Below are 26,584 nucleotides of genomic sequence, written 5' to 3'. Positions count from 1 at the left end.
TAATAATAATAATAAAGGTTTCCTGTTTTACATCAGTTAAGATTATATTTCCATTTGCTAAATGCTAAAAAAAAATAATGTCTAAGAGGATATATTCTAATTTATTGAATATGATTGACAATATTACCTTTTTTGTTGTTTTGTTGTTGTTTTTTTTTAGGAGAATTGTTCCTATATGTGTGTTTCCGGCACGTCGCTAAATCTGACGCACAAGCGACATTCGCAAACAGCGACGTTCTACAAAGCCGCTTCTGTTGGTCCGCTGGGGGTTAAACTTGTGCTTCAAAACATTATCTCATGGGATGCTGGAAAAAACTATTGTTGTCTTCAAGTTATGCTGAAAGGAGTTAGTCTGACAGCGAAGGTATTCAGGTTTAAAATAGCGTCTCAATGCTAAACATGTAGCCGCAGCGCAAACGTCTCCAACGTCTTCAGCTGTTCCTGAAACGCTAAACGCTGAAAGGGTGCAATAACACTCTGCACCAATCTGTTGACTGAATAAGATAACTAACAGTTTAAAAACAATACAAATATTTGAGCTTATCTATGTCTTTCTATGAATTGAAAATGTTGCTTTTTAGTTGATATATAGTTTAATATATGAAACTAACTCGATCTTTTTTAATCGAGTCCCACCACTCATTCCTTTCCTTAGTCCTCACATTCAGCGCTGTTTTTCCATTGGTCGCTCACATAATTCCTGATGAAATATACCTTTTAATTAGCCATCATCCCAGTTACGCTTAAATATTTTTATTTTTCCCCCCCCCATCATTCTGTCACACTGCGATTTCCCACATGGTGATAATAATGCAATCCATCATCTGCTGTTTCCCTGAAGTGATTCCAAGCAGATGGGTGGAGCTCCAGGATACGAGCTCCAGTCAGACGGAAAGTACACAAGGTGTGTGTGTGGCAGGCAGACTGTTGCTTTGTTACACAAGATAACTTGACAGAAAGGCCATCACATCCTGCTGGAGATGAGCCAACAGGGCCAACCTGGAGCAACAACACGCCTCACTGCAACAGGAACCACAGAGATAAGAGAGGATGCATCGCATGCACATGCAGGAATATGTATGGCAAATATGAAACATGGAAGGATTTGGGAATGAATATTTTGTTTGATTTCTTTTTTCATCTCCGTAACAATTTTAATCTCTATGTTAATTTTCCTCACAATGTTTAGTTCTTACCTTTCCTCATTCTTATCTTTTTTTTTTCTTTCAGGTTTCTACATCCACAAACAAGGTTGTATTCTATTGGGATTGTAAATGGAGGAGCATAAAATTGAGCATAATTGTGAGCTGGGAAGGAAAACGGCAGAGTAAATGGTTTTAAAAATGTTCTAGAAATTAAGAACTGAAAAGTGCCATGTGCATTTGTTTTTCACATTCAAGTGTTAAAGCTGTGGTAGACGAGGAAAAAATAAATGTGGGCAGAGAGGAGAGCATTTCCACAGCATAAAAACTGACACCATTTTCACATATTTACAAGAAAAATGTGGAATTTTTTGATGCCTAAGAATTCTAAATTTGTGAGAAAATATCCAGATCTCCACCTTCCTAAATGTATCTCCTCAGTCTCAGAGGACTTCTGCAAATTCTCATCAAAAATGTTTGACTTTGTAATCTTCAAAAACAGTTATTTTTGTTCCTGATCACTTTAGGATGTTTTTTTTCCCCCTACAAATTTTACACTTTAAAATATCAGAAATATCCTAGCTTTAAAGTATGATTTTGATCATGGAAAAGTATTATTTAGATGTGAAGTTAATCTAAAAGTCTGTGTTTTTGACAGAAATGTACTCCTCCTGATGGCTGCATCATTTATTTTCCTTCATCTCAAATGACCCTAACACTGAAGGTCTGTCAGATTTCAAAAAAACATTTTTTGTACAGCAATAGCCAAGTCATGCTAACGAATATGCTTTGAACCAAACCTCTCCGTTGTAGCTCTGGGAAGGCTCATTATCCTTTTTTTGTTTTTTTTGTTTGAATGTTCTGCACTTAACTCGACATAACTTGATTATGGGACAACAAATTTAATGGTGTAAGCAATATTTTACCACTTTATTATGCATTTAATTCATTGAAAGTTTAAGTTCTTAAATCTTTTCACAAACTGAAACGTAGGCTCGTGCTTCATAAGTATACAGTTATCTTAGTTAGTGTGGGGACTCTTGACAGCCCCCTGCTGGCCTGTAGGCTTAGTGCACCAACGCCTTGGGCTGGCTCTGGTAAGGAACTTGTTAAATGATGGTGTCTACAGCACAAATAGGAAAAGACGGATCACATACAGATGTTTCCCAGGAGGATAAATAGTATTCAAATATTTGAACGCTTTAAATCTTCCTCTAATTATACCTCAGGGATTTAGACGCAGACATCTGCCAACAACTGTACATCACGGCGCTTTGCTGCAGCATGTCTTGAAAGGAGCTATCCGGTTCAGCCCATTTACCGTTTAATGGCCTTTACTAATTTCTGCATGAAACATGAACTTTTTAAGGGTCGTTATAGATTTGTGACCCGAAGCCCTTCAATTTTTTACCCTGCCTGTGCAGCTTTTCTTTTTATTACCATCCACTCTATGACAGCTGATCTGCTGCCGTTTTACCAGAGCGCTGCAGAAACCTAAAGGTCAGCTCACATCAGAGCTCGTTATGGTGGAGGGTTTGCATTCACATAGAGTTTGATTATAATGGATGAAATATGGCTTAAATCAGATTTACAGGATTAAAGAGTTCAAAATGTCTGGTGAGGTTAAGATCCTTCAACAGCATTTCTGAGCTACTGTTTAGGTTTTCTAACTGAATTATGGGACTTTGAGCCTGACCAACCTCTAACTCATCACTTCCCTCTGCTGTGCCTTAAATAACCACATATCTACAGCGCCAGTGTAATGGCAGCCTGCCTACAGAGTAACAGCAGTCAGAACAATGGATCTATATAAAACTATCCATCTAGATATATCTATCAAGTCCAAAATAAAATTAGTTATCCAGATCAATCTGTACAGAACTAGACCTATGTATCTTTCAATCTGGATCTGTCTGTCTAGATCCATCTTAGTGGCTCAATATATCAGACAGACACTCCATCGTGATCAGGGTTTTCTTTTTCATTCTGGTGCAGACCTTAGAGCAGAAGTTGCCAGGCTTAATGTGGGAAAACTCCCATTGGTTGGGCAGCTTCCAGTTGGAAGATCTTTTCCATTTCTACATCGGCCCACTCTTCCAAGACATGACAGCGTCTTGGTGCGGTAAAGAAGAAAAAAGGAGAAAAGAAAACACGGTGCGAGAACTCCACAAACCTGGAGGGGTGAATTATTCAGTGTTTCTCCCAGTCCAGTGGACATTGCTTTTTTTTTTTTTTGAGAAGTCTCCCGAGACCCTCTCGCAATAATGCTGCAACTCCGCTTCAGCTCCAGATGTAACAGCCAAGCATACAGCCCTGGCTTTGGCTGTTCTCAGGCTTCGCCGTGCCTCCCTCCCCAGATGAAAGAGTCATTAGGATCCTCCGGAGAGTTCCAGACGGAGAAAGCGGCGGGGGTGTTGCGTTTGGTCATGCTGCAGCGTTGCCGAGCAGTCGGGACTGTTGTGATTTTGTTGCCTCAGCTGTCTCGCCCGAGTGGAAGAGAGTGAGTTTGTGCCCCGTGGATGGTGAAGAAATCCCGGGAAGGAAGGAAAGACGAGGCAGAAATGGTTCTCCTCTTGGCGCAATAAGGAAGGATTAAATAAAGTAGAGGGGATTGCGAAAGGATTCACACCCACTGAATTTGTCCAGAGCCGACCAAAGAAACAGGCGAAAAGGCCTGCTGCCTAGAGTCCAGAAGTCCATCAGGAACCGTCAATGAATCAAGGAATTGTTTCTTTGTGTTTAAGCTCAATTATTGCAATAGAAATTGCTATAGTTGTGCTACATGAACAGTTTGTTGCTTTGGTGATTTTATTAAAAGTACAATAGGCCATAACCTCAGTGCTTAGAAATAACTAGAAATCAATTTTGTTTTTAATAACACCAACCACAAGTGGACACACCCTCATCACCCTGATGATTATATTTTTAATTTATGCTTACGATAAATTGGAACCATTTTGTGTATTTTTTTTTGTTTTGACTTGTTCAAATTTCTTGGAAAAAAAGCTGAAATATAAACATGTAGTGACTGTCGATGTTGTAGCTGTCGACAGGCTTCTGGCTCAATTCTGTGAATATTTCAATACTTATTAAAAAAAGCTCATTTGTGTTGGTCGGTTTGCAGACCTGACTTCTCGGCACCGGCCACATTTTTTAATAGGGTTGATGTCCGACTCATTATAGAAGCTTAATATTTCTACGTTTTATCCACCATTATGATGTCGGAACGATGAGTAGTCTCGGTTTCCAAAGTTGATGCAATGTGCAAATAAAATAAGCTGATTATCATAACCAGCTGATGAACCCAAACAAACATCCAAATTTGGTCTGGATTGGATAAAAAGGATGAAAGTTGATGGGCTATGCTTAAAAGTGGGGGGTTATCGCCATGGGAACAATGAATTTAAATGAAGAAATGTCAAATATGTCAGAATTATGCCAGGAAAAGTGAAAAGTCACCTTTTCAATCTGCGTGGTTTGAAAAAAATGCACATAAATTTAAATGAAAGCACTCCGCTCCCATTTTTAAATTTAATTGAAGTTGTATGTTGCAACTTGATAACTACCAGACAAATAAAATAATTCAAATGCATCACCAGAAGTTGAAAATATTGATTTTCATGCCAATAAAACTTATTTCGTACACATTCCCCTAAAGTGAAAAACAACCTCGGAACGATGACGCCGTCGACTCAGCAAAACATCCATTTGCATGCTTTTTATTTTTTTAGTAAACAAAACTGTTCTGCTTCCTGCACTGCTCACTGAAGAAACAGTAAACAGACGCGTTGCAGAACGTCGCTTCCAAAACGCAGACATCCACCGTTCCTCTGAAAAGTTTAGTAGAATTCCAGTATTGCAAAAACACAATCAAAAAGAATTAAAGTGCAGGTCGTTCATTTTCAATTTAGCGACAGAGACCTTTTGAAAGAAGAGCAAGAAGAGTCGACACAAGCGTTCAGCTTCCAACTGAACGCTGGTGATAATGAAAGAAGTTTGGAGTGAATACTGCTATAGCTTGGAGACCGATTAATAACCACTGGTGTTAGTGAAGTCTTTTTTTTTTTTCTTGTTTTGTATGAACAGTCCAGACCTAAATATGTTGCATTCGCTGTAACAGATCACAATTAATAGAAAATGACGGCTACTACTTAAGACTGCAGAAGCAGGAATAAACAGTGACACTTTACTTGAAGTATTATGTCATTAGACTGATATAACACTGTCATAAACATAACATCTGTTATGAACATGACGGAGTCTTCATGAATGTTTATGACTGTTGTCATGAAGTGTCATTCGGTAAATAATGAGACTTTTAATGCAAAGTTGACACTTTCATTTGATTTTTTATTTAAGTTTTAATGCAATTTTGCATAAAAATTTTATTATTTACCAAATAATGCTAAGTTGACACTTTTAATGTATGTTAAGTGTCATTAGTTACCAAATGACACTTCCTGACAACAGTCATAAACATACATAAAGACTCCTTCTTGTTCATAACAGCTGTTATATCATGTTTATGACAGTGTCATGTCGGTCTTATGCACAACCCTTCAAATAAAGTGTTACTGAATAAACATTTGGATTTTGATTAATGCACCTGCAAGCCAGAAAAAAAAGGACAAATGTTTAAAAATAACAGTGGATGTAGTTGGGTAAGAACTGCGGGATTGACCTATAAATAATATTAAATGGACACTATTGAATAGAAAACACTATAGTCTGTTATATTCACAACAAAACGTTATGAGTGACATCTCATTTCATTGTACAATCTTCAGAGTCACAGAAGGCATTTAACAGTACTGTAGCACTCAGTATGGCATATCAAGGTGTGTTTGAGGCCTACGATGAGTTATATTAGTGGAGGGAACGTGAACGCAAAACAAAAACAAACAAAAAAATAATAATAAACTGTAGTAATCAGAGATAGCACGCTTACGTCTGCAATCCCAGCTGTCAATAATCTTCCAGGATGCTGTGCCTATAAGGCAGCAAATCCTTTATGTGGTTACAGTGGCATCTGCTTCTGGATTGTCTCTTTCTTTCTTTCCTTCTTCGTCTCTCCGTTCCCATTGAGCGTCTCCAGACGTCTTCCTGTTTCTTCATGTAGTCTGAGAGGGGAAAAACGTCAGTGCTGCTCCTGTTCTGCTCTGTGGCGGAAGAAGGGCATCTTCTCAGGCCACAAATAAACCAACGCTGCAGTCCTTCAAATATAGTTCTGATTCCAACATGGCCGAGCGGCGAAGCCCGCAGCAGGGAGGTGGGGAGTGAGGCAGGGGGGGTTTATTTGTCAGTGTGAGAAGAGGATTTTACTGCTCGGTGGGACACACGCTGCGATCTTTGCAGCAGAAATAGTGAACCACCACGCCGTTGGGATACCTGGCAAACGCACTGAAAGACAACCAGAAGATTTATTATTATCCTTCCATTCCACTTAATACGAAGCGTCACATTACAACCACAAAACTCAATTTAGTGAAAAACTGTGTAATAAAATAATATTTAAGAATGGGTTCCAGTTCACGTGTCCCGCTAGAGTCAAGAGGGCCACATAAAAAGCGATGGCGGGCCGGGTTTGGCCCCCGGGCCTCGAGTTTGAAATGTGTTGTAATGAAACAGAATGTGAAAAGTTTCAAGGCGTATGCAAGTCACTCTATACCATTTAATCAAATTAGAAAACGGTAAATTTGAAACAGTTCAACTCATAAAACATAGTAATTATTTTCCCTATTCGTTTCACATTTGGCGTCATCTGTTATCATGTTACCTGTTTCCTATCTTCTTCTTACAGACTCTGCAGGTTTTTTCTTCCGTTATGACGCATTTAACCTGCTGGTGGAAGATTCGTTCTTCCTGCACCTGAGAACAGACACAAAATCACCTTTAACATGTTTACCCCGAACTAGTCTTCAGCAAGACAGACAAAAAAAAAAAGAGGAAAGAACATCCATCAGATGACATCATCCTGAGCAACACCAATGTTTCAGCATCATGAAGAACCCCCTGAATGATCTACACCAGAAAATTGTCAAGTATTGTGTAAATGTCCAATCCCTTTAGGATTTTCTTTAACAGAGTATCAGATACTGTTCTAAAAAGGCCCCCAGGAATATGCCTGAACAAAATCTCTCCACTTAGGCATCCCACTATCAATCGGCTCTACCATAAAGATGTCTCCCAGATCTCACCCTGAGGAACTCGGCCTGCAGCAGACTCTTCAACACCTGGTTGCAGCGTTTCATTTGGGCCTTCTCCTCCAGGACGCTCTCCAGGAAGACCTTTATCTCCCGGATCTGAGTGTTTGCTGGGAGCAGATTGATAGCCTGGAGAAACGGCGGCCATGAAAATATGGGTTTATAAAAAGAAAACAGGTCAGCGATTCAAAACGTGACATTGAAAAAGAGACGCACTGCGAATCTCACCAAGTACTTTTGGTCTAGATTCTAGTGAAAATGTCTTAATACACTTGAAATGAGACTAAACTAATTACTAGCTAACTTTTCAGCAAGCTAGCTTGTTTTAAGTGAATAATTCCTTAATATTGATGAAAAACTACTAGTTCCACTGACAGATTATTTCACCTATAACATGGGAAAATATTTTGTTAAGTGAAATAATCTGCAGTGGAACATATCTAGTTTTCTCATTTCAAGTGAACCAAGATGTTTACACTAGAAACTACACCAACAATACTTGATAAAATGTGGTGTTTTTGCAGCGCACAGGTTGTTTCTGAATCAATGGGGTCATAACTATGACTTTTTAATGATTTAAAAGGCATATTATGTAGTGAAATTCTGGATAAATTAGAATTGTTGCTGCAGGTACACTTTCACCTGAAGAATTATAGCAAAACAAATAAAGCTGTAACTCAAGTTTGTTCCTCAAGCCTCCATCTTTTATTCATGGCAAAAGTTCCAAACTGAAGTGCAAACTTTAAAAGTGCAAAATGTACAAGAAGTGATTACCTTGGTGGTGTTGAGCTTGCTGTGGTGCAGCTCCAGGACATGCAGGGCTGCCTGCAGGTTGGCCTGAGGCTCAGTGAGCTCCATCTTAATGGGCCCCAGGCAGTGGGCGTCGGGGGGGGACAGGTACATCCGCAGCAGAGACAGATAAACCTGCGAGGCAGAGTCACAGCACTTCACTCTTCCCTACATTCAAGCCCCATCTTGTTTTGGCTAAATTCAATCAGAATGAATTTAGCTACAGAGGCAGAGACTGAGGTTTTACTTTTAGATCATTCAAGCAGCGAGCGAGAGAGAAAGTGAGAGGGCTTTCAGAAGATAACAGGAAGGCAGAGTTGCTCTGCTTTATCGTTTTCAGCCTGAAAATATTGGACTGGGTTTGTTAGATCTTAGAGACTACTTTCTCTAAAACATCCTGAGTGATGTCATTTCTGCTCCATGTAATAAATGCATAACGACCAGAAAGACCTGTAAAAATCTGAACTTTTTTTTAAATATCTTCTCATAATAGTCAGCTAAAATCAACATCAGCAGGTTAAAACTTGATCAGAATTTACTGTAGGAAATCAGATGCATATATATTTATAGTCAGTTATAAAAAAGTGACTGAAGAAAATGTTTGTCAATAGTAATATAAAGTATGTAGACTCATTAAATCTCTAGTTTACTGAAACACCATTTATACACACGTTTTCTTTTTTTTCCCCCCAGACTGTAGAGAAACTCATCCATTTTGTGCCTGTGATTAATTAAGATGTTTTTCTTTTTATCTCTGAAAAAAGAAAAGAAAAACTATGCTGTCCAAGTTCTCCTCTTCACTTCACGTGGTAAAAATGTCATCTGTAAACATTATGACCTGCCTGATTTTCCAACCGCTGAAACTAGAAGGGTCTCAGAGTAGATCCCCGATGTACTTCCAACCCATCTGTGACTCCCACAGCACACCTCACCACCATCTTCTTCCTCACTAATTTTCTTCACTCCCTGACTCACTCTCTCCTCCAACTTTCCTAACAATTGAACTGAACACCAGCAGCCAAGTTATAAATGTAATTCTTTGTGAGCTTTGATTTCTCCTTTTTAATAAGATATGTTGTAGTTTCTCTGATGTGATGATGGTATTTATTGTAGAATGTACTAAAAACAGGAGGAAAATAAAAGTACTTACATCTTTATTTCCTTCCATTGAACTGTTATAATGCCGGTGACAGTATCTATATAAGAGAAGAGAAAATCATCATCAAGGACTCAAAGCTACAAAAAAACAAATGCTTATAGCATTTTATACAGTCATAACAGTTCAAATGAGTCGTCAGCTCTTATAAATTACAGAAAGAAATTCCCTTTAAAACATGACTTTTGGCAACAAAGTGATTCAGAATCGGACAATATTTGCTCATCTTCACTCCAGTGAACGCTCAGATGGCCGCTGCCATTTGAGGTGAGGTGAGGCGGCGTTTGCTCAGTACTCACTCCTCGGCCATGCGGGTGTCGTTCAGAACGTGAACGTATATGAAAAGCGCCTGCTCGTGTTTTCCCATGCGACCCAGGAGCAGAGCCCGTTCCTCCAGCAGCCCTTAGAGACGGAAAACAAGGAGAACAAGGTCAGCGAGGCGGCCGCAGACCGGTGAGCTGGAGTGCTACATTTCACCAAGTTACATCGAGCAGAAATAATGGGAAACACCTGACACTTTGCTGCTGTTAAATATGTAATCTTATGTTCTTGTTTATAATATGATAGAGAGAGGAAGAATGAAAGATACAATAGATATAGATTGAAAGATGGGAGAGAAACATGATATATTTATATAAATGAAAAGATCTAAATAAATACAGTACATACAGGATGAATAAGAAGCATTTTCAAGTTGTTGTTTTTTTACACTTTGGAATGTTCTGTCGATTATGTAGACATGTTTAAGTACTTCCCATAGCTAACAGGGCAGCTACGGAGAAACAAGACATTTCTCCGAATCAGTAATAAAGTGTTGAAATTTGCTCAGTGTGAGATTATGCAACTGAAATCAGTAAGGTTTTCCAGGTTCTGTAAGCATTTTTACAAAATCGTTAACACATTTGCAGAAGCAGCAGAGCTGCAGGAACATTTCCTACCATCAAATGGGAAATCGCTGATGAGTCTGGCAGGTTCATAGCTGGTGGAAATATCCAGAAAAGACAGCAGCTTGTTCCTGAACTCTCCCAGTTCACCTTGCTCCTGGCCGGCAGGAACGGCAGGAACCCCTGTGCAAAACAAAACCAATGTCATTAGCATAGTTAGTGAGACGATGGATACTGAAGAAAATGATCAGACTTTAAGAATCTTAAATTAAACTCCTATTTTTTTTTTTTTTTAGCATATCTGCTGTTAATAGCGTTTTTGATCAAATATACAATCTGCTGTTAATAGCGTTTTTGATCAAATATACATAGCAAATGTGTTATTTACAGTGCAGTTATCCACTGAGCAACACATGAAGGTTCCTGACATCAACACAGTCTGTCTGTAAGAACTTAAAATACATATTTGTTGGCCCATTTTAATCACAATAATCCCTAAAAACAGCCGTATCTCATGTTATGGCTCGATTAATGGAGACAAAGCAACAAATCGTTTACTGCCAGCAGTTTGTTTAATCTGCTACTTTTAATCTCTTTTCTAACACTAGAGGGCAATCATGCATATCCTGACATTTTACTGTATTAAAGAGGAAACTCGCTCTCTAAATGTGCAATCTTTCCATTTATCAATGGTTAGATGACAGAACAAGTAACTCAACTTTGAATGTCGGTTTGTGTTATCCTACCATTAGAAACAATGATACTATCTTTGGTTAAAAGCAAAATTCCTCAGATTGAAAAACAAACCCCCCCTCTTGCCCCCCAGAGAAAGGAAAACCTTTCAGAGCCGGGAGCTTCTACACAAACCTTCTGGCAGTGAGTTGAGGTACTGCTTCATCAGGCCTTGGACCCTACTCAGATACAGCTGAATAAGCACATTGTGAAACTCGGGGCCCTTCTCGTCCCACACGTAAATGATGTGCTCCAAGTACGGGACGGCCAGCTCCACGAAGCCTTCCTTCAGGAACTGCAGCACTTTGTCTCTGGGCAAAGTCTCCACCTCGGGCAGATCTTCAGTGAAGATCTAAAGAGGAGCAGACATTTTCAAAACAAGCCAATATATAAAAAAAAAAACCACACAAGATATTGAAGTAACTTGAATTTTCTATTTGTTACTGTAGCTGGGACACAAAGTGGGGAATAAATATCAATTTTTATGCATTTTTAAAAACGCGTTTGCTCACCTTCAGGCCGTCCTCAGGACAGATTTTAAGCACCCAGGGAGAAAACTCCAAGATTATCCCCAGATTCTCTGATCCTGTGAGTGAGAAAAGTTCACAAGGTGGGGAATTACAAACAGTTGCTTTTTGTTTATTTTATTTTATATGTACAAAAATACAGCATGAAGCATAATGTCAAAACATTTGTTTTACACACTCAAAGAAGTGAAACGCATCAATATTCCTGGTCTTTGTTTACCTACTTTTATTACACATGCATAACAAATAAATCTGTATTAAATAGTTACTCCATCAATATTGTATGCATTTAATATTAAACACATTTTAATTACGGTAGATTAACAATATTTTTGTCTTCACATCTCACCAAAAAGACCAAAACAAAACTAACAGCAATAACAAAAACACCAACAATAAGTGAATCATATTACATATTATGAATATGAATATTGCTGGACTAAAAGCTAAAATCTATTCAGTTCAAACATACAAAAACAAAAAAAACATACTTTGCAAAATATTTTTTTATATTTTGTCTCGTTAAAACTGCAAGTAAAACATTTATTGCGATTTCATCTGATCTGAAAAGTACATTGTGCCCCATTTACTCTTACAGCCCTAAATAAATTAGCAGAGCAACTGATTGTGCTCTGAAGTCACCTAATTAGTAAGAAGCAGCTAATAGAAACAATTAGTTTCCCCACACAAATCTGGCTTTTATGAAAGTGTGGCAAGAAACAGCCATTGTTTTTAAACAAGAAAAAGAAAATCGTAAGAATTTAAAGATTTTAATCCATAAGTACAGTTTTATACATGCAGGAGAAAATGAACCTTTTTGAGTCATTTTCATGAAACCTAAATCCACTTGAAAATTCATGTCCGCCCTCCGTCAGAGTGTTCAAAGAAAAATGGGCTAAAATATCTGGATATAAATTTGATTTTTCTTCCACTTCTTGATGCTGCAATATTTCATGTCCATCACATAAAATCCCAATAATATGTGTCCAAGAGTGCAGAAGCAACACGAAAAACACTTGGAAAAGTTCAGGAAGTCTAAATCCTTTAAACCAGTCAACGCGGCCGAGTCTCACCCAGTCGTTGGAGGTACTGGACGGTTCGCTCGTGACCTTTCAGAGGAGAGTTGGCCTTGGTGGATTGGTCCAGCAGGACCTGCAAGGCTGAAACAGCAAACAAAGTGAGAACAACAACATGGCGGCGAGTGACGGCACAGCAGGAGGAAACGCGTGATTAGTGGTTTGTACGGCACAGCGGGATGTCGTGTTTGTCGCACGCCGCGTGACACAAACCTAGAACATCCACAGCGTTCCGGCTGCAAACAGCTGCTTTTAATTCAGAGGTAAACTTGAGCAGCGTGACATCACAGGCATAAATCAGGGCAGGCCAATTAGGACCAGCTGTGCCCGCAGAACCCAGAATGGGCCGAAACCACAGAGAGCAAACCGCTGTGATTTATGCGGTGACCACGTAGCCTCACAGAGCTGACTCCCAAACCCCAAAGGATTCGGCTTTGTTAGGGGCAGCTAACCGGAGCCTGGCGATGTTCTCCGTAATGGACCGACTGGGCTTACAAAGGCCGCATTGTGCAACTCTGAGCGAAGATATTCGAAGAAACGATCGGAACTGGAGCCAAATGAGACGACAGCTGAAAAATATGGAGCAGGGCCGACTTTTAAACCGCTAATTTAAAACCCGAGTTTCAAAGAAAAAAAAAAAAAAAAAGGATGATGAAGCGAATCACTTGCTCAGCTTTCTACTGTCAAGCTGAGGCCTGCGGCAAATAAACAACACAAACAACTCAGACTGTGACAGCAGCAGCTATATTTCAGCTGACTCATATCCATCGCTCGATGAGTAACTTTCACATTCGAATAACACATTTTATTTCCTTCATTAAAACAATGACAAAGCAAACAAGGACCGTAAAAAGTCGATCTTACAAATGCGCAAATCATAAATGGTGATTTCGATCTGCACACTTATCAAAGAGCTGGACTTTAATCAGCCCAGGGAGAACAATAGAGCCGTATTGATTGGCCCATCTTTGTTCTTTCGGGAGAGTCATTTGGTGACTGATTAAACATTTTATTACTGCAGAAACAAAACAATTTTACAAAGTATTTTTGATCTAGTTTATAGTGCAAATATCTTAGTACACTTGAAATGAGACAAAACTAACTCATAAGTAACTTTCCAGCAAGATGTAAGAGCTTATTTTAAGTAAATAATTATTTAATATTGACCAAAAAAAACCCCACTTGTTCTATTGGTGGATTTCTCCACTTACAACATAAGAAAAACGTTTTGTTATAAGATAAATAATCTGCCAATGGAACTAGAACTGTTTCATCAACTTTTTCATCTTGCTGAAAATTTACTTTTAAGCTAGTTTTGCGCCATTTCAAGAGTATTAACATATTTTCTCTAGAAACTAGACCAAAAATACAGATTTTGTATTTTTGCAGTGAAAGTCTGTCGAGCGTTTCAGTATTTTTCTGACAAATAAATGTTCGCTCTCAGCCAGAACCAGGTTGTTCAGGGCAAGACTTGTTAAAGTTGCATTATGTAATTTTCTATAGAAAGTGTTTTTTATGCATTTGTTGAAAGTGTCACCATGTGGTGACAATCTGATACGATTCAGTTAACCTGTGAAAACATTGAGCTCTTCTGCCTTCTCCCAGCGCTAACTAGAAACAACCAATCAGGGCCAGGAGGCGGGGCTTAGCGCTATCAATCACAATCCTGTGTCATAAAGATATTAGTTAGTGTGTAAGAATCTGTTAGCTGGGAAACTAGTAGTCGTGGACTCCGTGAAGTAGTGGTGAGAAGAAAGAAGCTATAAGAAGTCAAATGTCCACATAAAAGAAAATTGTATCTTAATTTTGCAGAGACATACGCTACATTTATCCTATAATTCAACGTATAATATTTTAGGCGACCTCCTAGCATCAGCAAAACATCTTAAACAGAGATAAAAAATAAAATAAAGGATTACTTTCTTTAACAGTGATGAGAAATATGTAAAGAGTCGTATTTTTGTGAATACCACTTGTTAAGGTGCATCCATCGACAGCTGCCTACCTTTCTGATGCAAGCCCTTCTTTTCGTAGAGAATGATGAGCTCGCTGTACTTCTGGGACTTCTTCAGGACGTACTCGCTCTCCTCGATGTGGCAGTGGTTGTTCTCCAGTCGAAGGAGCGGAGAGACGAGAGCCACGTTGGTCTGCAAGGAGCAGACAAACAAAACACAGCGTTTAAAAACCCGAGTCCGTCACTCCCAGTACAGAACCCCAGCACGACCTCTGCCTCAGATACGTAAAAGTTAAACAATCAAAAACACAAGAAAGTTGTTTTGTTGTCCTTTTCAGCACGTGTCTTCCAATTTTATAGTGCATCTAAAAGTGAGGTTGTGTTTTGTTGAACATAATGTGAAGAATCAAATAATGGTTTTCGGGTAGATTATCAGTGGAAATTGAAATCACCGTTGACCAGTAAAAATAAAATTAGAAGGTGCATCTGCTTTTAAGTGACACCTGAACAAAAATTTACACTGCACATCACTCTGAACACAACACTGTAGTAAAACATGGTGATGGCAGCATCATGGTGTAGACTTTAAGGTATTTTACATAGAAGAATAGAAACAAATCTCTACCTGTAGATATAAAGATGATCAGGACATCTCCAAAAAAAAAATCAGCAGTAACTGAAGTGAATGATGGTTCTATTAAGGTGCGACTCAAAGGCGCCGAGTGCAAATGTACGGTGCACTTTTTATACTTTTATTTGTTAATATAAATGTACAAACCATACGCTGAAGTTCGTGGTCAGAATGCGACAAAGAGTGAAATAATTTGAAGAGTTTTTCAAAACCCTGTGTAATAAATAACCAGATATAAGCGAATAATAAACGGCACTCTGGTCTTACGTGCAGATAACATTTCAGCAGCGTGGTGTCGATGATCTGCAGGAGCTTTTTGCGGCTCTTGATGGTCGGCGTTCCCTCCATGAGCGGAGACGTTGTGGACGGGCCGGTGTCGTTCAGCTGTTTGACAAGATGGCTGCGTTTCTGTGAGAACCAAAACAAACAAAAAATGTTTTTTAAATTTACCACAATTTATGCTATCCCAATGTTTAAGGGTTTCCACATAGGCAGAGTATTTTATTTAATGTCTTTTGTCATGAACACACACCTGGGTGAGGTAATCAATGAGAGCCAGATGAGCTTTCTCCAGCTCGGCCCCAGACAAGCTGGGCAGAGGGTTGGGGTAATGCAGCTGTTTGCGGTAGTCTGATGGGAGCAGGTCGGGGTAAAGTCCGATCACATGCGTGGGATCTGCAGGCCACGCAAACAAATGAAAAATGACAAGATTTTAATAAGTATTCGAAAACATGTTCAGTACATTAACGCAACGGGAAAAAAAGAAGGCGACAAGAATCCTGTATTATCAGCCATTTACACTGTTTAGTTTTTTTTTTTAGTTAAACTTTTACAGAGAAGATGTGATGCTTACATTTGAGCTCATAAAATACTGTTTCAATAAGAAATATGAAACAGCGACAGAATAATTATAAATATGCATCGAGAACTGATTCAGCAAAAGTAAAAACAATCCTTTACAATTTCCAGTCATTTTCCAGTTCAATTTATGACAGAAAAAATAATGAGTAAATAAAAACGAAAGGGAAAAAGTACAAGTACTTAACTGATTCAAGGTTTTGGGAAATTGCTGCAACTGAAACCAAGTATGTCTTGGTTTTTATTATTTTCTTGATATTTTACTGAAAAATTTATCGTTTTTAAAATGTTATTTTGTCGAACTTATTTTTATTTCCCATTTTATCATTTAAACATCTATGATGTTGCAATTATTGCGCCTGAGGTTGTTGTATAAATAAAATTAGACAGAACATGAGCACGGCTGCGATACTTTGCGTAGATTTGACCCAGGTGTGACCCGTTCGTACCTGTACCAAGTTTAGCAAACACCTGCATGGAGTCGTCAAACTTCTTCTGGCAAAACAGGTTGAAGGCGTAAAGATTCTGGATGTGATGAATCTGCTGCTTCTTTTCACCGTCTGAATCGTCCTTCATTTTCTGAAAAAGAAAAAAAATAAATGAATGATATAAAAGGAAATGTGATCCAACCTAAAATGTGAGTTATTTTGTTGCGTAAAAAGCACTGACGTGCAAGAAGATTACTCAAGAAAATCCTCCCGAAACGGTTTTTACAGCTGCGCCTCATCAAAATCGGATTTCTAGTGTGATTTTATGTTGCATTTAAGCCACAGGTAGGCTAACTTATCGGGGGAATAAAACGAGAGCTCTGCGGCTCGTGCTTACTGCCAGCTGAAGAGCGAGCTCGAACTGTTTGTCCTGGAGAAGTTGCTGGATCTGGCTGGCGATTGACACCGGCACCAGGCGCCAGACGAAGTGGTTGCTGGCAACGTACACGATGTTTGGCCTGCGAGGGAAGAGGAAGCATTTTAGCTACAAGCACAGAACATCAGCAGCAAAGATGAGAAAAGCCCTCAAATTGAAATTATTCTCACATTGTATAAAAAAAGAAACAAATTGCAGACTAAAGGTTATCAAAATCTACTTTTGACTATTTTATTTTGTTAGTTTTTGGGGCTGCCTGTCATTTTGTTCTTTCCCCTCTTCCTACTGTTGCAGTTATTTTATTTAATTTTTTATTATTCTTCAGGTATAAAATCTGAGCCCTCGATTGCATTTCTAACTGATCATAAAATAATAAAAACAAGGAAAAAATAAAAAAAATACATACCCTACAGGACATTATGATTATTATTGATGCATCGTTCCTGTTTTAGTTTCTTTTTTCTGTATAAATCTTGATATTATCCTGCATTTGAACGGTGACATACAAATAAATTTAACTTGCAGGTTCGAAATGGGAGTAAAAAGGGATGAAATGGTAACATGAACGTCTGAAATTGGGCAACAAATTGGTGAAGAGGGAAAAAAAAAAACTGACTCGGTCTTTTTTGTTTCTAATAATTGCAGCCTCTAAATTGTGATCCTTAAGAATAAAATGGGTTGACTTAAAAGCTTTTATGAGAGTGTAGCAAAACAAATTTATTTTCCGTAGCGGAGAAACACAAAAGTCAGAACTTTTACTTGAAAACAGATTTTTACAAAAAGGTCAGTGTTCTACATCAAAGTTAACATTGCTTTTTGTTTTTTTTCCCCACTTATTTTCTGGCTTTTGTTTACGGCTGTGAAGTCCGTCTCACCCTGCCGAGGCAATGAAGCGTGGCCTTTGCAGCTCCACATTCTGCACCAGCAGCCGTGGCTCTAAGGTCCGTATCTCCACGTACCGAGGGAGGACCGCAATGATGTAGGGAGGCTGGTGCTCTGCGGAGATTAAAAAAACAAAAAACAAAAAAACATTTTTTATATTTATGCATTTGCGTTGAACCGTTTTATTTCCAGCTTTAAAAAAAAAAAAAAAAAAGAAACAGAATGAATGGACCATAAACTAAGCACACCCCGATCCACTTTCTTCACTTCAGATCCTGATATATGAGGTTATGTATCGGCCAATACCGATCCGATACAGAGTGCTGAACTGACTCAAAAAGTTTTTGTTGTTTTTTTTAACCCAAACTAAATCTACTAAACTATAAACTTATTTTTAATAAATGTATTGCAAATTTAGTAGCTTCACAACACAACTTTTGTTTTGTCCAGTCAGTGCAGTTAGGAGCATAACAACTAATGTAAAATAAACAATAAGCTGACAGAAACAATAGGTTGACTGCCTTGGTCAAACATGTAAAAATGAACTGCAACAAACTTTTGAAATTGTCAGAAAGTGAAAATAAGAACTCAAAATATAACGTAAAATAGATAAATCATGACGTCGCTCAGAACACAAAGCGTAGAGTTAGACTGAGTAGATATCAGAATCAGAACTAGAATTTATTTTAATGTCTTTGTGCACAAACAATACACAAGATTTAAAAAACTAGAACCTCTCAAAGAAACACAGAACAGCTGGGATGTTAAGAATGAATGAATAAATAAGTAAAGATCAGGTTTCAGATGGATTTGCTGTGTTCAGAACAACAATAGCTCTTGGGAAGAAACTGTTTCTTAGTCTGTTTGTTCTCAACTTTATTGCCCTGAAACGGATCAGCGCATCTCTAGCTGGAACAACTAAGAAAAGGAAACTCTTTATGGAAATTCATAATCAGTGAGGCCAATTTATCTGCAAATCCAGCTAAAAGGCAACAGTTTTTGGTAGATATGTGGCACACGATTCATCCTGGGAGAAAAACCCCCAAAACAAAACAAAAAAAACCTCCAGGTTTTCCTTTATTGTCAAGCGGTTGAGGACAGTCCGTTTAAACGGATCTAAAACGGTGCAGCTCATGTCGCCTCTGCCTTCCAGCTCCGCTCTGTTCGCAGTTTGAGGATGAGGAAATTGAAAGCTGCATAAAACCAGCGCTCGGAGGATTCATTTCCTCTTGTTGTTTTTCCCTTCTGTAATCCGGCGAGAACAGAAACGCACAGCATCTTAAACCACTACAGAGCTCATCATGGACCCATGGTGAACTAGTCATGAGGTAAACGTTTCATTCTCTGACACGTGGAAGCCAAAAAATGGTTGTGACAGATAAAAGACAGCTGGATTACAGCGAACAGAGAAAAGGGTAGAAATTGAGCAATTCTGTCTGGGCTTAGGTATTACTTGACTATAAAGAGCAAGTCATCAAACTTGCCATTGGATGAGTTAAAAAGTAAAGTTACCTTGTAGAAAATTGCTAAAAAAAATATGAAGTATTATTAAAAATACTGGATTTAAAAAAAAAATAAAATCATTATTATGAGCTGAATAAAGTTCAACAGCAGGAATTTAAGTCTGGGCAAAATGGACTTAAAGTTTGGTCATGATATTTTGTGTTAATATTGTGATAACGATAAAAGTATTAGAACTATTTATTGCTTCTTTTTTTAGGTAACTGTATGACTGTAACTGTGTGCCACAGCAATTATGGTCCCACAAACACAAGTACTGCTCTTGAAAAACTTTTCCATTTGTAATACGCTTCTTTAGGACACTGCAGGTACATGTAGTGTGATTTCAACTAATCCTCGTTTCAAATCACAATTGTGCTTACACCGACTTCATAATTCACTATATTTGTTATTTCTGTTGTTTTTGTTCAATTACTTGGGATATTTAAAATGTCTTCTTGTTTCAGCATTAAATCTTGGTAATAATTTAGAGCTTGTTGATGTTTGATGATGTGTTTTTGCATTATGTCGTTACCTTCATGTTACCTGAAACTGGTCTCAAAAACAACAATATTATTGTTTATCGCAATAACTTCTGGGACAATTTATCGTCCAGTAAAACTTGTTATTGTGACAGGCCTACACATGGCTTTCAAATATTTTTGCAAATCAAAACCTGAAAAGTGAGGAATACATTTGTATTCATCCACTATTTATTTAGTAGCTGCTGTGTGGTAGTTGCAGTTCATTTATGTAAAGCTTTTCTCGTAGTTTTCATTTCTTATTTAACCCACATAGATCTCAGAAAAGAGATCTATGTGGTTGTCGCTTGTGCGTCACTTTGCCTTTTGCAGTCTCTTCTCATTAAAGTCAAACATGCCAATGCTGGGGAATAACTCCTTACCCATGGCGATGGGGATATCGGTCCAGTTCAGGGCGCACTTCTGGGTGCAAACTCCTTCTTCGTTAAGCACCACGGTGAGGTCGTCCTGCCCAACAGCCACCTTCCCATCAGCCAGCGGGGCAACTAGAGGCTCCAACTGTTTCCCAGTGGGGAAGAGCTCCTTGATGGAGCCGCGGCCATCCAGCTGGATCGCAGCAAACAGAGATTAGACCAACAAGCAACTGATTTCATTCAAATATAAACATAACCAATCAGAGATCTTGCAAAAATCACCTTCAAAAACACAACATATGATGAGAAAGAAAGACAAATATCAGCTTATCCATTGCACACAGCTCAAATACAAACGTATTGGGTGAAGTGCTGTGGTTTTTCATGTGCCTTGGCTTAGATCAAAGTGTTTTCTCGGGATGTTCAGTCAAAGTCTTCAACTCTCCTGAGAACTACTTTCACTTATACAAGACAAATTGCTGAGGTGCTTTTCACTAAAACATACCCGAATGAGGTAATAGTCCCGTTTGAAGCCGACACAGATGGAGTTTTCACACCAGGCCATGGACTTAGGAACATCTGGCACACCCAAGTCGCCCTGAGAAATGGAAACAAAAACACCGAGATGCCAGGATACAGTCAAGTCAAAGACGGCTGTGTGGAAAGTGTACTTACATTACACACACACACGCACTCACAGGCAACTCAAGTGGGTTTGGTGTAATTTAATTTACCTGCAGCTCATGGAACTCTCTATCCTTCCAGTAATACAGCTGGAGTTTCCTTTTCACCGCCACACACATTCGGAGGCTTTCCTCCCCGGAGCTCATTTGCTGAAGATTTAAAAAATATATAGACATAGTGTTTAATTTGACACTAAAAAAGCTACAAACGATGGTCATTTTCTAGAAACAGTTATATTTTTTGTCTGGATTAGTTCATTTCAAACAATTATGAAATGCGTTATAAATGCTATGTGGCTTTTTTTTAGTTTTCATATTTTGTGTCTCACTAATGGTTCTGCTTTCAGGTTCCCAGTTGGCACAAAGGATTCACGGTTTACTGTTCAAACTTCCTGTTCTACACACACTGAGAACATTTTGACTACTCTGACGTCTATGAAATAATAATCCTTTAAAAAAAAAAAAAAAAGATTTGTAGTCATGGAAAGAATATTGGTAGATCTTAAACTGATATATTTCAAGTGACAGTTACATTTAACAAATAGAAGAAAAATAATACATAGGTTTCTAAACTTTATACAAATAAAGTTCTGAAAAGTGTGGCTTGCATCTGAGTTTAGTGTTAAGGTTAAGGTTAAGTGAATCTCCTTTCCAGTCTCGAATATTTTAGAGCCTCCAACTGGATTTTATTTAGAATTTCTCTGTATTTTCCTTCATTCGGCTTCTCAGCAGCTTTGGTTTGCTTTCATGTCCCTGCCTCTACGGCATGATGCTGCCCCACCATGCTGACCATGGAGGTGGTGTGTTCAGGTGTGCAATAGTTTCTACACTTTGATTTCTGACAGCGCTCCCGAAAAATGTTCAAAACCAGTTATAATGTTTTATAACGTGACGCTGATTTGAGCTTTTGCATAACTTCGTCTTTGGTCAATGTGCGTTAATTGATGATAATGATGCTGTTTGTTTAGTAATGTTCTCTAGAAAAACAAACAAAAAATAAAAAACACAAAATCCCAACAAAACATAGAGAAGTTGTGTTTTTAATGGCACAAACAAAAAAAAAAAGTTTAGATGCAGTTTCTGGCATGCAGCCGCTTTTGCAACATTTTATTTCAGACCTGCTACGTCATGTGTTAGAAACTAATTGAAAAAAGATAAAATGACACTTGTACTGTACTTAGATAATAAGAACTAAGCCGCACAAGACTTGGGCAATAGCTTAGATTCTCAATTCATGAATTTGTTTAGCTTCATGGCTAATAAGAAATACTCAAGAAGAAACTCAGGAAGAAAGTCAAATAATTAAATAAAACCAAAAATTCAACTATAGAGAAAAAAGTTTTGCAGACAGGCTTCAACCTAAGAGCTTTTTATCCTGTAATCAAGTTATATTTAGACTATAAAAAACATTTGAGGATTTTTATTTGTCTTTTTTTTATTTAGCATCATCATTATTATTATTATTGCTAGTTGATAATGGTAGTGGTATTAAAAAGTGACAGACGGAGCTAAAAATCTGCTGGGGTTTTTTTTTGTGGTTAAGAGTTGAAGTCAGAGAGACTTTAACTGACCTGCAGGTCACATGCAAACAGCGTGGCTCCTTTGGCTTTAGACACCACAGTGATCTGCTGAAAGGTCAGGAGGTCATGGACGTGGATGTTGTTCTCTAGAAGACACGAAGGAGATTTAATCAACTTGTCTTGATTTAAAAAGTATTCTCTGTGGATAACAGGGCTCCATAGTGCCAACAGTTTTGTTGCCCATTCAAAGAAAAAAGCAAAAAGAAAAACTTTTTTTTGGTTAACCTTTAATAATAATTTTCATGTTTGTGTTGGAAATTTACATAATTTTACCGTTAGATGTGTAATGTAGTGGTAAAGAAACTGTAAAAACATATTGTTGCACCTTAAAGTTGTGGCAGTGAAGCTAAATTTAAAAAAGTTAGGTGCACCACTGCAAAAAGTTAGCCAGGAGCTGTGCACACACCGGTTTTAATCTCAAGTATTCAGAGAGTATTTTTAAGTCAATAAGCAATTATGATGAATAAATAGATAAATGGGACGCCAAAACTTACCCAAAAGACTGACGAGAATTTTATACTGAGAAACGACGTATAGCTGGAGAAAGAAGAAACACAATAATTATGTTTAAATGCTTTTTAAATTGAACTCAACAAGATTTATTTAGAACAACACACTCAAGCAGGAAGAGGTCTAAATGCTTCCTCGCAAACAAAACAACTGATTTGTTCTGATATTGTTCCCAGTTTGATCCTACCTGTTGAATTTTCTTTGAGAAGTTCTTATTAGACTTTTCCAAAGTCACCTCGAACCGGTTGGTGGCTGAGGAGAAAACAAATTACGTAAATTTTCCACTAACACTTTAAAAAATGTATATCAAAAATAAACCTCCAACACTCAGTCTGTTTTACCTGCATCCTTCTTGATTCTGTACAGGAGAAGATGTCCTGGTTTTGTTCCAACAAGCAGCCAATCCTCTGCAGGGACAAACACAGGGAAGAAGTTTGAAACATAAAGAGTTATCTTTTTAATACAGAAAGTCAATCTACAAAAAGTGGATCCATGTTTTGTTTTATTCCTTCTGTGTTTTTTTAAGTTATGGAGCAAAAAATGAGACATGTTTTGATTTATTTTTTTGGATGTAATAGTTGCAGGATTTAGAGCAGAATGAAATCGGAAGAGGCTTGCATGACATTTTGAGTGCATCCATAAGTTGATCAGTGTGACGGAAACAGAATTAAAACAAAGTTAAACTGTTGGCGGAAATATCTCCAAATAAAACGTATATCATAATGCAAAACAGCAATATTAAGCATAACAGTTTAATAGGAAACTAACTTTACAACAGCGTTTAAATTTAGCGCCAACTTTTTGATTTTTATTTTGTGCCAAAAATGTTTTGTGTATATTAGCGAGGACAGAAAAAGAGTTTTATAATTACAGGGTCAGACATTATTCTGGAAAAAAATCTTCTTATAAAAAGTTGAGTATCCAGGCACACATGGAAAAATTCATTTCCCCCTTTTCTTTTCATGAGTGAAAATTATTATTTAAATATTGTTACTTGTTAGTAGTTGCTTTAGTAGTTTAAAACTTTTTTTTTTCTTTTCCAACTTTTGCTTTATATCAACAAAAAATATATGGCATAATATATTTTTTATTATAAAAAATGTTTTTAGAGGTTATTTATATTTCTCACTCCTTTCCAAGATTTTGAATCCCTACTGTCCCATCCATCCCAGCCTTAGAGATGTTAGCTGAGACACTCGGGACAGCAGGACAGTAAATACACGGAGGAACAATAACCCTCAGTAAAAAACTCACCCCAAGCCGCAAGACAGTCGATCTGAAGAGGAAGCTTCTCTAAAATATTCACTGGCTCATACGCGTCATGCATCTTGAAGCAGTTTTGCTAGTTCTATTACACAATGTTTCTGCTGGATAAATTGCCAGACAACAGCTGACGAGTCTGTCAAGGTGATGCAGCTTTTTAAGTCGCCATTAAACACCGGCCGACCAGTTCCATGCGTCCAGAGTGGCCGTAGAAATTGCAGTCTGATAAATCCTGGTATTTTGGACAAATATGACAACTGAACACTTGGGCTAATAGCCAGCTATCGCCCCGACCATACCATAACAACAGCTGACTGTTAGCGAGCTAGCTTAGAAGTTAGCAAGCAACAGCTAGTGGTAAACATTGTTTTCTTTCATTGGCGGTCTACTGAAAAGCGAGTCGAGGCCGCCATCTTTCCATTAGTCCCAATGTAGCCGTATGTGACAACATACACCAATAATAGACGCAAAAAACTGAGAGTAGTAGCTTAGTTTTTACTCCCACTGTTGCTTCTCGCTGCTTCCTCAGTTGACAGCTGCGCGAGCGTTTGGCAGGCACGTGACTAAACTCACGAGGAACAAATTAAAGGTGCAGTGGCATTTATTTCCCCTCCACCGCAACTAATGGACAGCAAGAAAATTATTCAAAAGGTTCTACATTACATTAAATTATTCGCATTTTAAATTTACTACTGGTAGGAATGAAAAATCTTCTCTTCTTAATACAATATAAAAGAAAAAATAATACAGAAAACATAATTTGACCTTAAATAACCCTGCAAATAGAAAAAGAAAAAAAAAAACAAATAGCGGATGTGGACTCAGGGGTCTTAGACGTTACCATGCTTTTTCAGACTTGAATATCTGGACTCTTGTCATGCCCATTTTAAAGTTTAACACAATAGTTAACTGTGAATTTATGACGAATAATTTTACTACGGTAAGTTGGTCCTACAAGAAAATGAAAAAAGGAAAAGATTAATGGTTTAAAGAAGATATTTGGTTGGTTGGACAAACAACTGGACAAATATGACGAGACATTAAAAGTGTAGAAGTCGTCAGTACGCCTGCGTGTTTGGATGGAGAAAAAAAACGGACCAATTATTGGATGGACAAATAAATTAATGGATGGAGAGACAACTAAACGGATATGTTTGTGGATTGAATAATGGATGTACTTGGACCGTAGTGAAGAAAGTCTGTGAAAATACAGATATTACTTTACCGTTCACGAAGTGCAAACACACACACACACACACACACACACAAAATCAAATTTTTATGGTCGTTTAATATAAAGTTTCTCTGCAGAACATATGCAAAAAAGCTTCACAACAGATCCAAGTCTTTAAAGACTGTCAAATATTTCCAAACAATTAAAATATTCTTAACAAGACTTAAATCTTTATAAAACCAGAACGCAAGGATTCCAGAATATCTAAACATATTTTCACAAATTGAGGAAGAGATAAAACTATATTTGCAGTGTGATGGGTAAAGTCTTAAATGATTCTAACAGTTACTATTCACTCATTTTCTGATAAAAAAAAATTAATTAATGCCTGAATTGGGGTGAGGTGCTAAATTAAGCATTTATCCAATTAGTGAAATTAGCCTCTAACATACATGATGTAAATCATGTGTGTCAGAAACGTAGGCCCATATCAGGGGTGAGATTTACTGGCTGCCACATTGAACGCAGCTGAAACACTTGGTTAATGTCAACAGTACAGAATTTGGCCTTCCATAAAATACATCCATACATAACTTTACACATGTAAGCAATAAAGGAAATGTAAAAACAAAATTGCAGCTCCTTGAGCTAATCTGGATAAAAATAATCTGAGAAAATGTACACTGTTTAAAAACACTGCCTGGGAAAAGTGTCTGTACCCCTCGAACATACAGATGAGAGATTTCCGAAAGTATGGCATGCATTTGTAGTCTGCCCCTTTTACTCGTATATCCCTAAATAAAATCCGTCTGTCATCTGAAATCACCTATGCAGTAAATGTAATTAATCTCGATATAATTCCAGGTGTTCTGTGGAGGCCTCAGGGATTAAAACACATAAGCGAGCAAACAGAACGATGACAACCAAGAGCACAGCAGACAGAATGTGCCGGCAGGGTGACGATTAGTCGTGAACTCCACAAATATGACTTTTAAGGCAAGAAGAAAGCCAGCGTTGAAAGGAAGTCATAAGAGCTTCTGCTTGCAGTTTGCCTTAAGTCTGTGTATGGAAGAGGGAAAACACGTGGAACGAGGCGATCTGGTCAGATGAAACCAAAACTGAACTTTTGACCTCTTTGCAAAATGTTTTTAAATCAGGGGTGTTTAATGTGTGGGCCGGGGACCATTTGCTGCCCTTGATAACGATTTTCTTTGGCCCTTCACTACAAGCCAAGAGTGGTAAAAGCAATTGATGATCCCAGAAATTTGGAAAATGTTAGTT

At 37.9% G+C, this 26,584-nt stretch overlaps 1 protein-coding gene across 1 annotated transcript; it reads right to left on the bottom strand.

The window, feature by feature from the left end:
* Positions 1–4,659: 4,659 nt before the first annotated feature.
* Positions 4,660–24,700, bottom strand: vps39 (VPS39 subunit of HOPS complex). The gene is made up of 24 exons (XM_008398866.3): positions 24,121–24,700; positions 23,208–23,273; positions 23,054–23,118; positions 22,851–22,893; positions 22,348–22,442; positions 20,828–20,926; positions 20,599–20,691; positions 20,103–20,286; positions 17,692–17,812; positions 16,778–16,898; positions 16,402–16,531; positions 15,627–15,769; positions 15,362–15,502; positions 14,515–14,656; positions 12,507–12,593; positions 11,419–11,492; positions 11,042–11,258; positions 10,229–10,357; positions 9,590–9,692; positions 9,285–9,330; positions 8,120–8,269; positions 7,340–7,474; positions 6,919–7,010; positions 4,660–6,542 (listed from the first exon to the last, which is right to left on the bottom strand). Exons 1-24 carry the CDS (start codon positions 24,191–24,193, stop codon positions 6,461–6,463), a joined length of 2,631 nt encoding a protein of 876 aa, XP_008397088.2. The 5' UTR covers positions 24,194–24,700; the 3' UTR covers positions 4,660–6,460.
* Between the last annotated feature and the right edge of the window lie 1,884 nt (positions 24,701–26,584).

This window comes from Poecilia reticulata, chromosome 22 (assembly GCF_904066995.2).
Source record: "Poecilia reticulata chromosome 22, P_reticulata-male-v2, whole genome shotgun sequence".
Classification (NCBI taxonomy): domain Eukaryota; kingdom Metazoa; phylum Chordata; class Actinopteri; order Cyprinodontiformes; family Poeciliidae; genus Poecilia; species Poecilia reticulata.
Note: the sequence above shows the minus strand (reverse complement) of the source record. Positions and strands in the feature narration are given on the sequence as shown.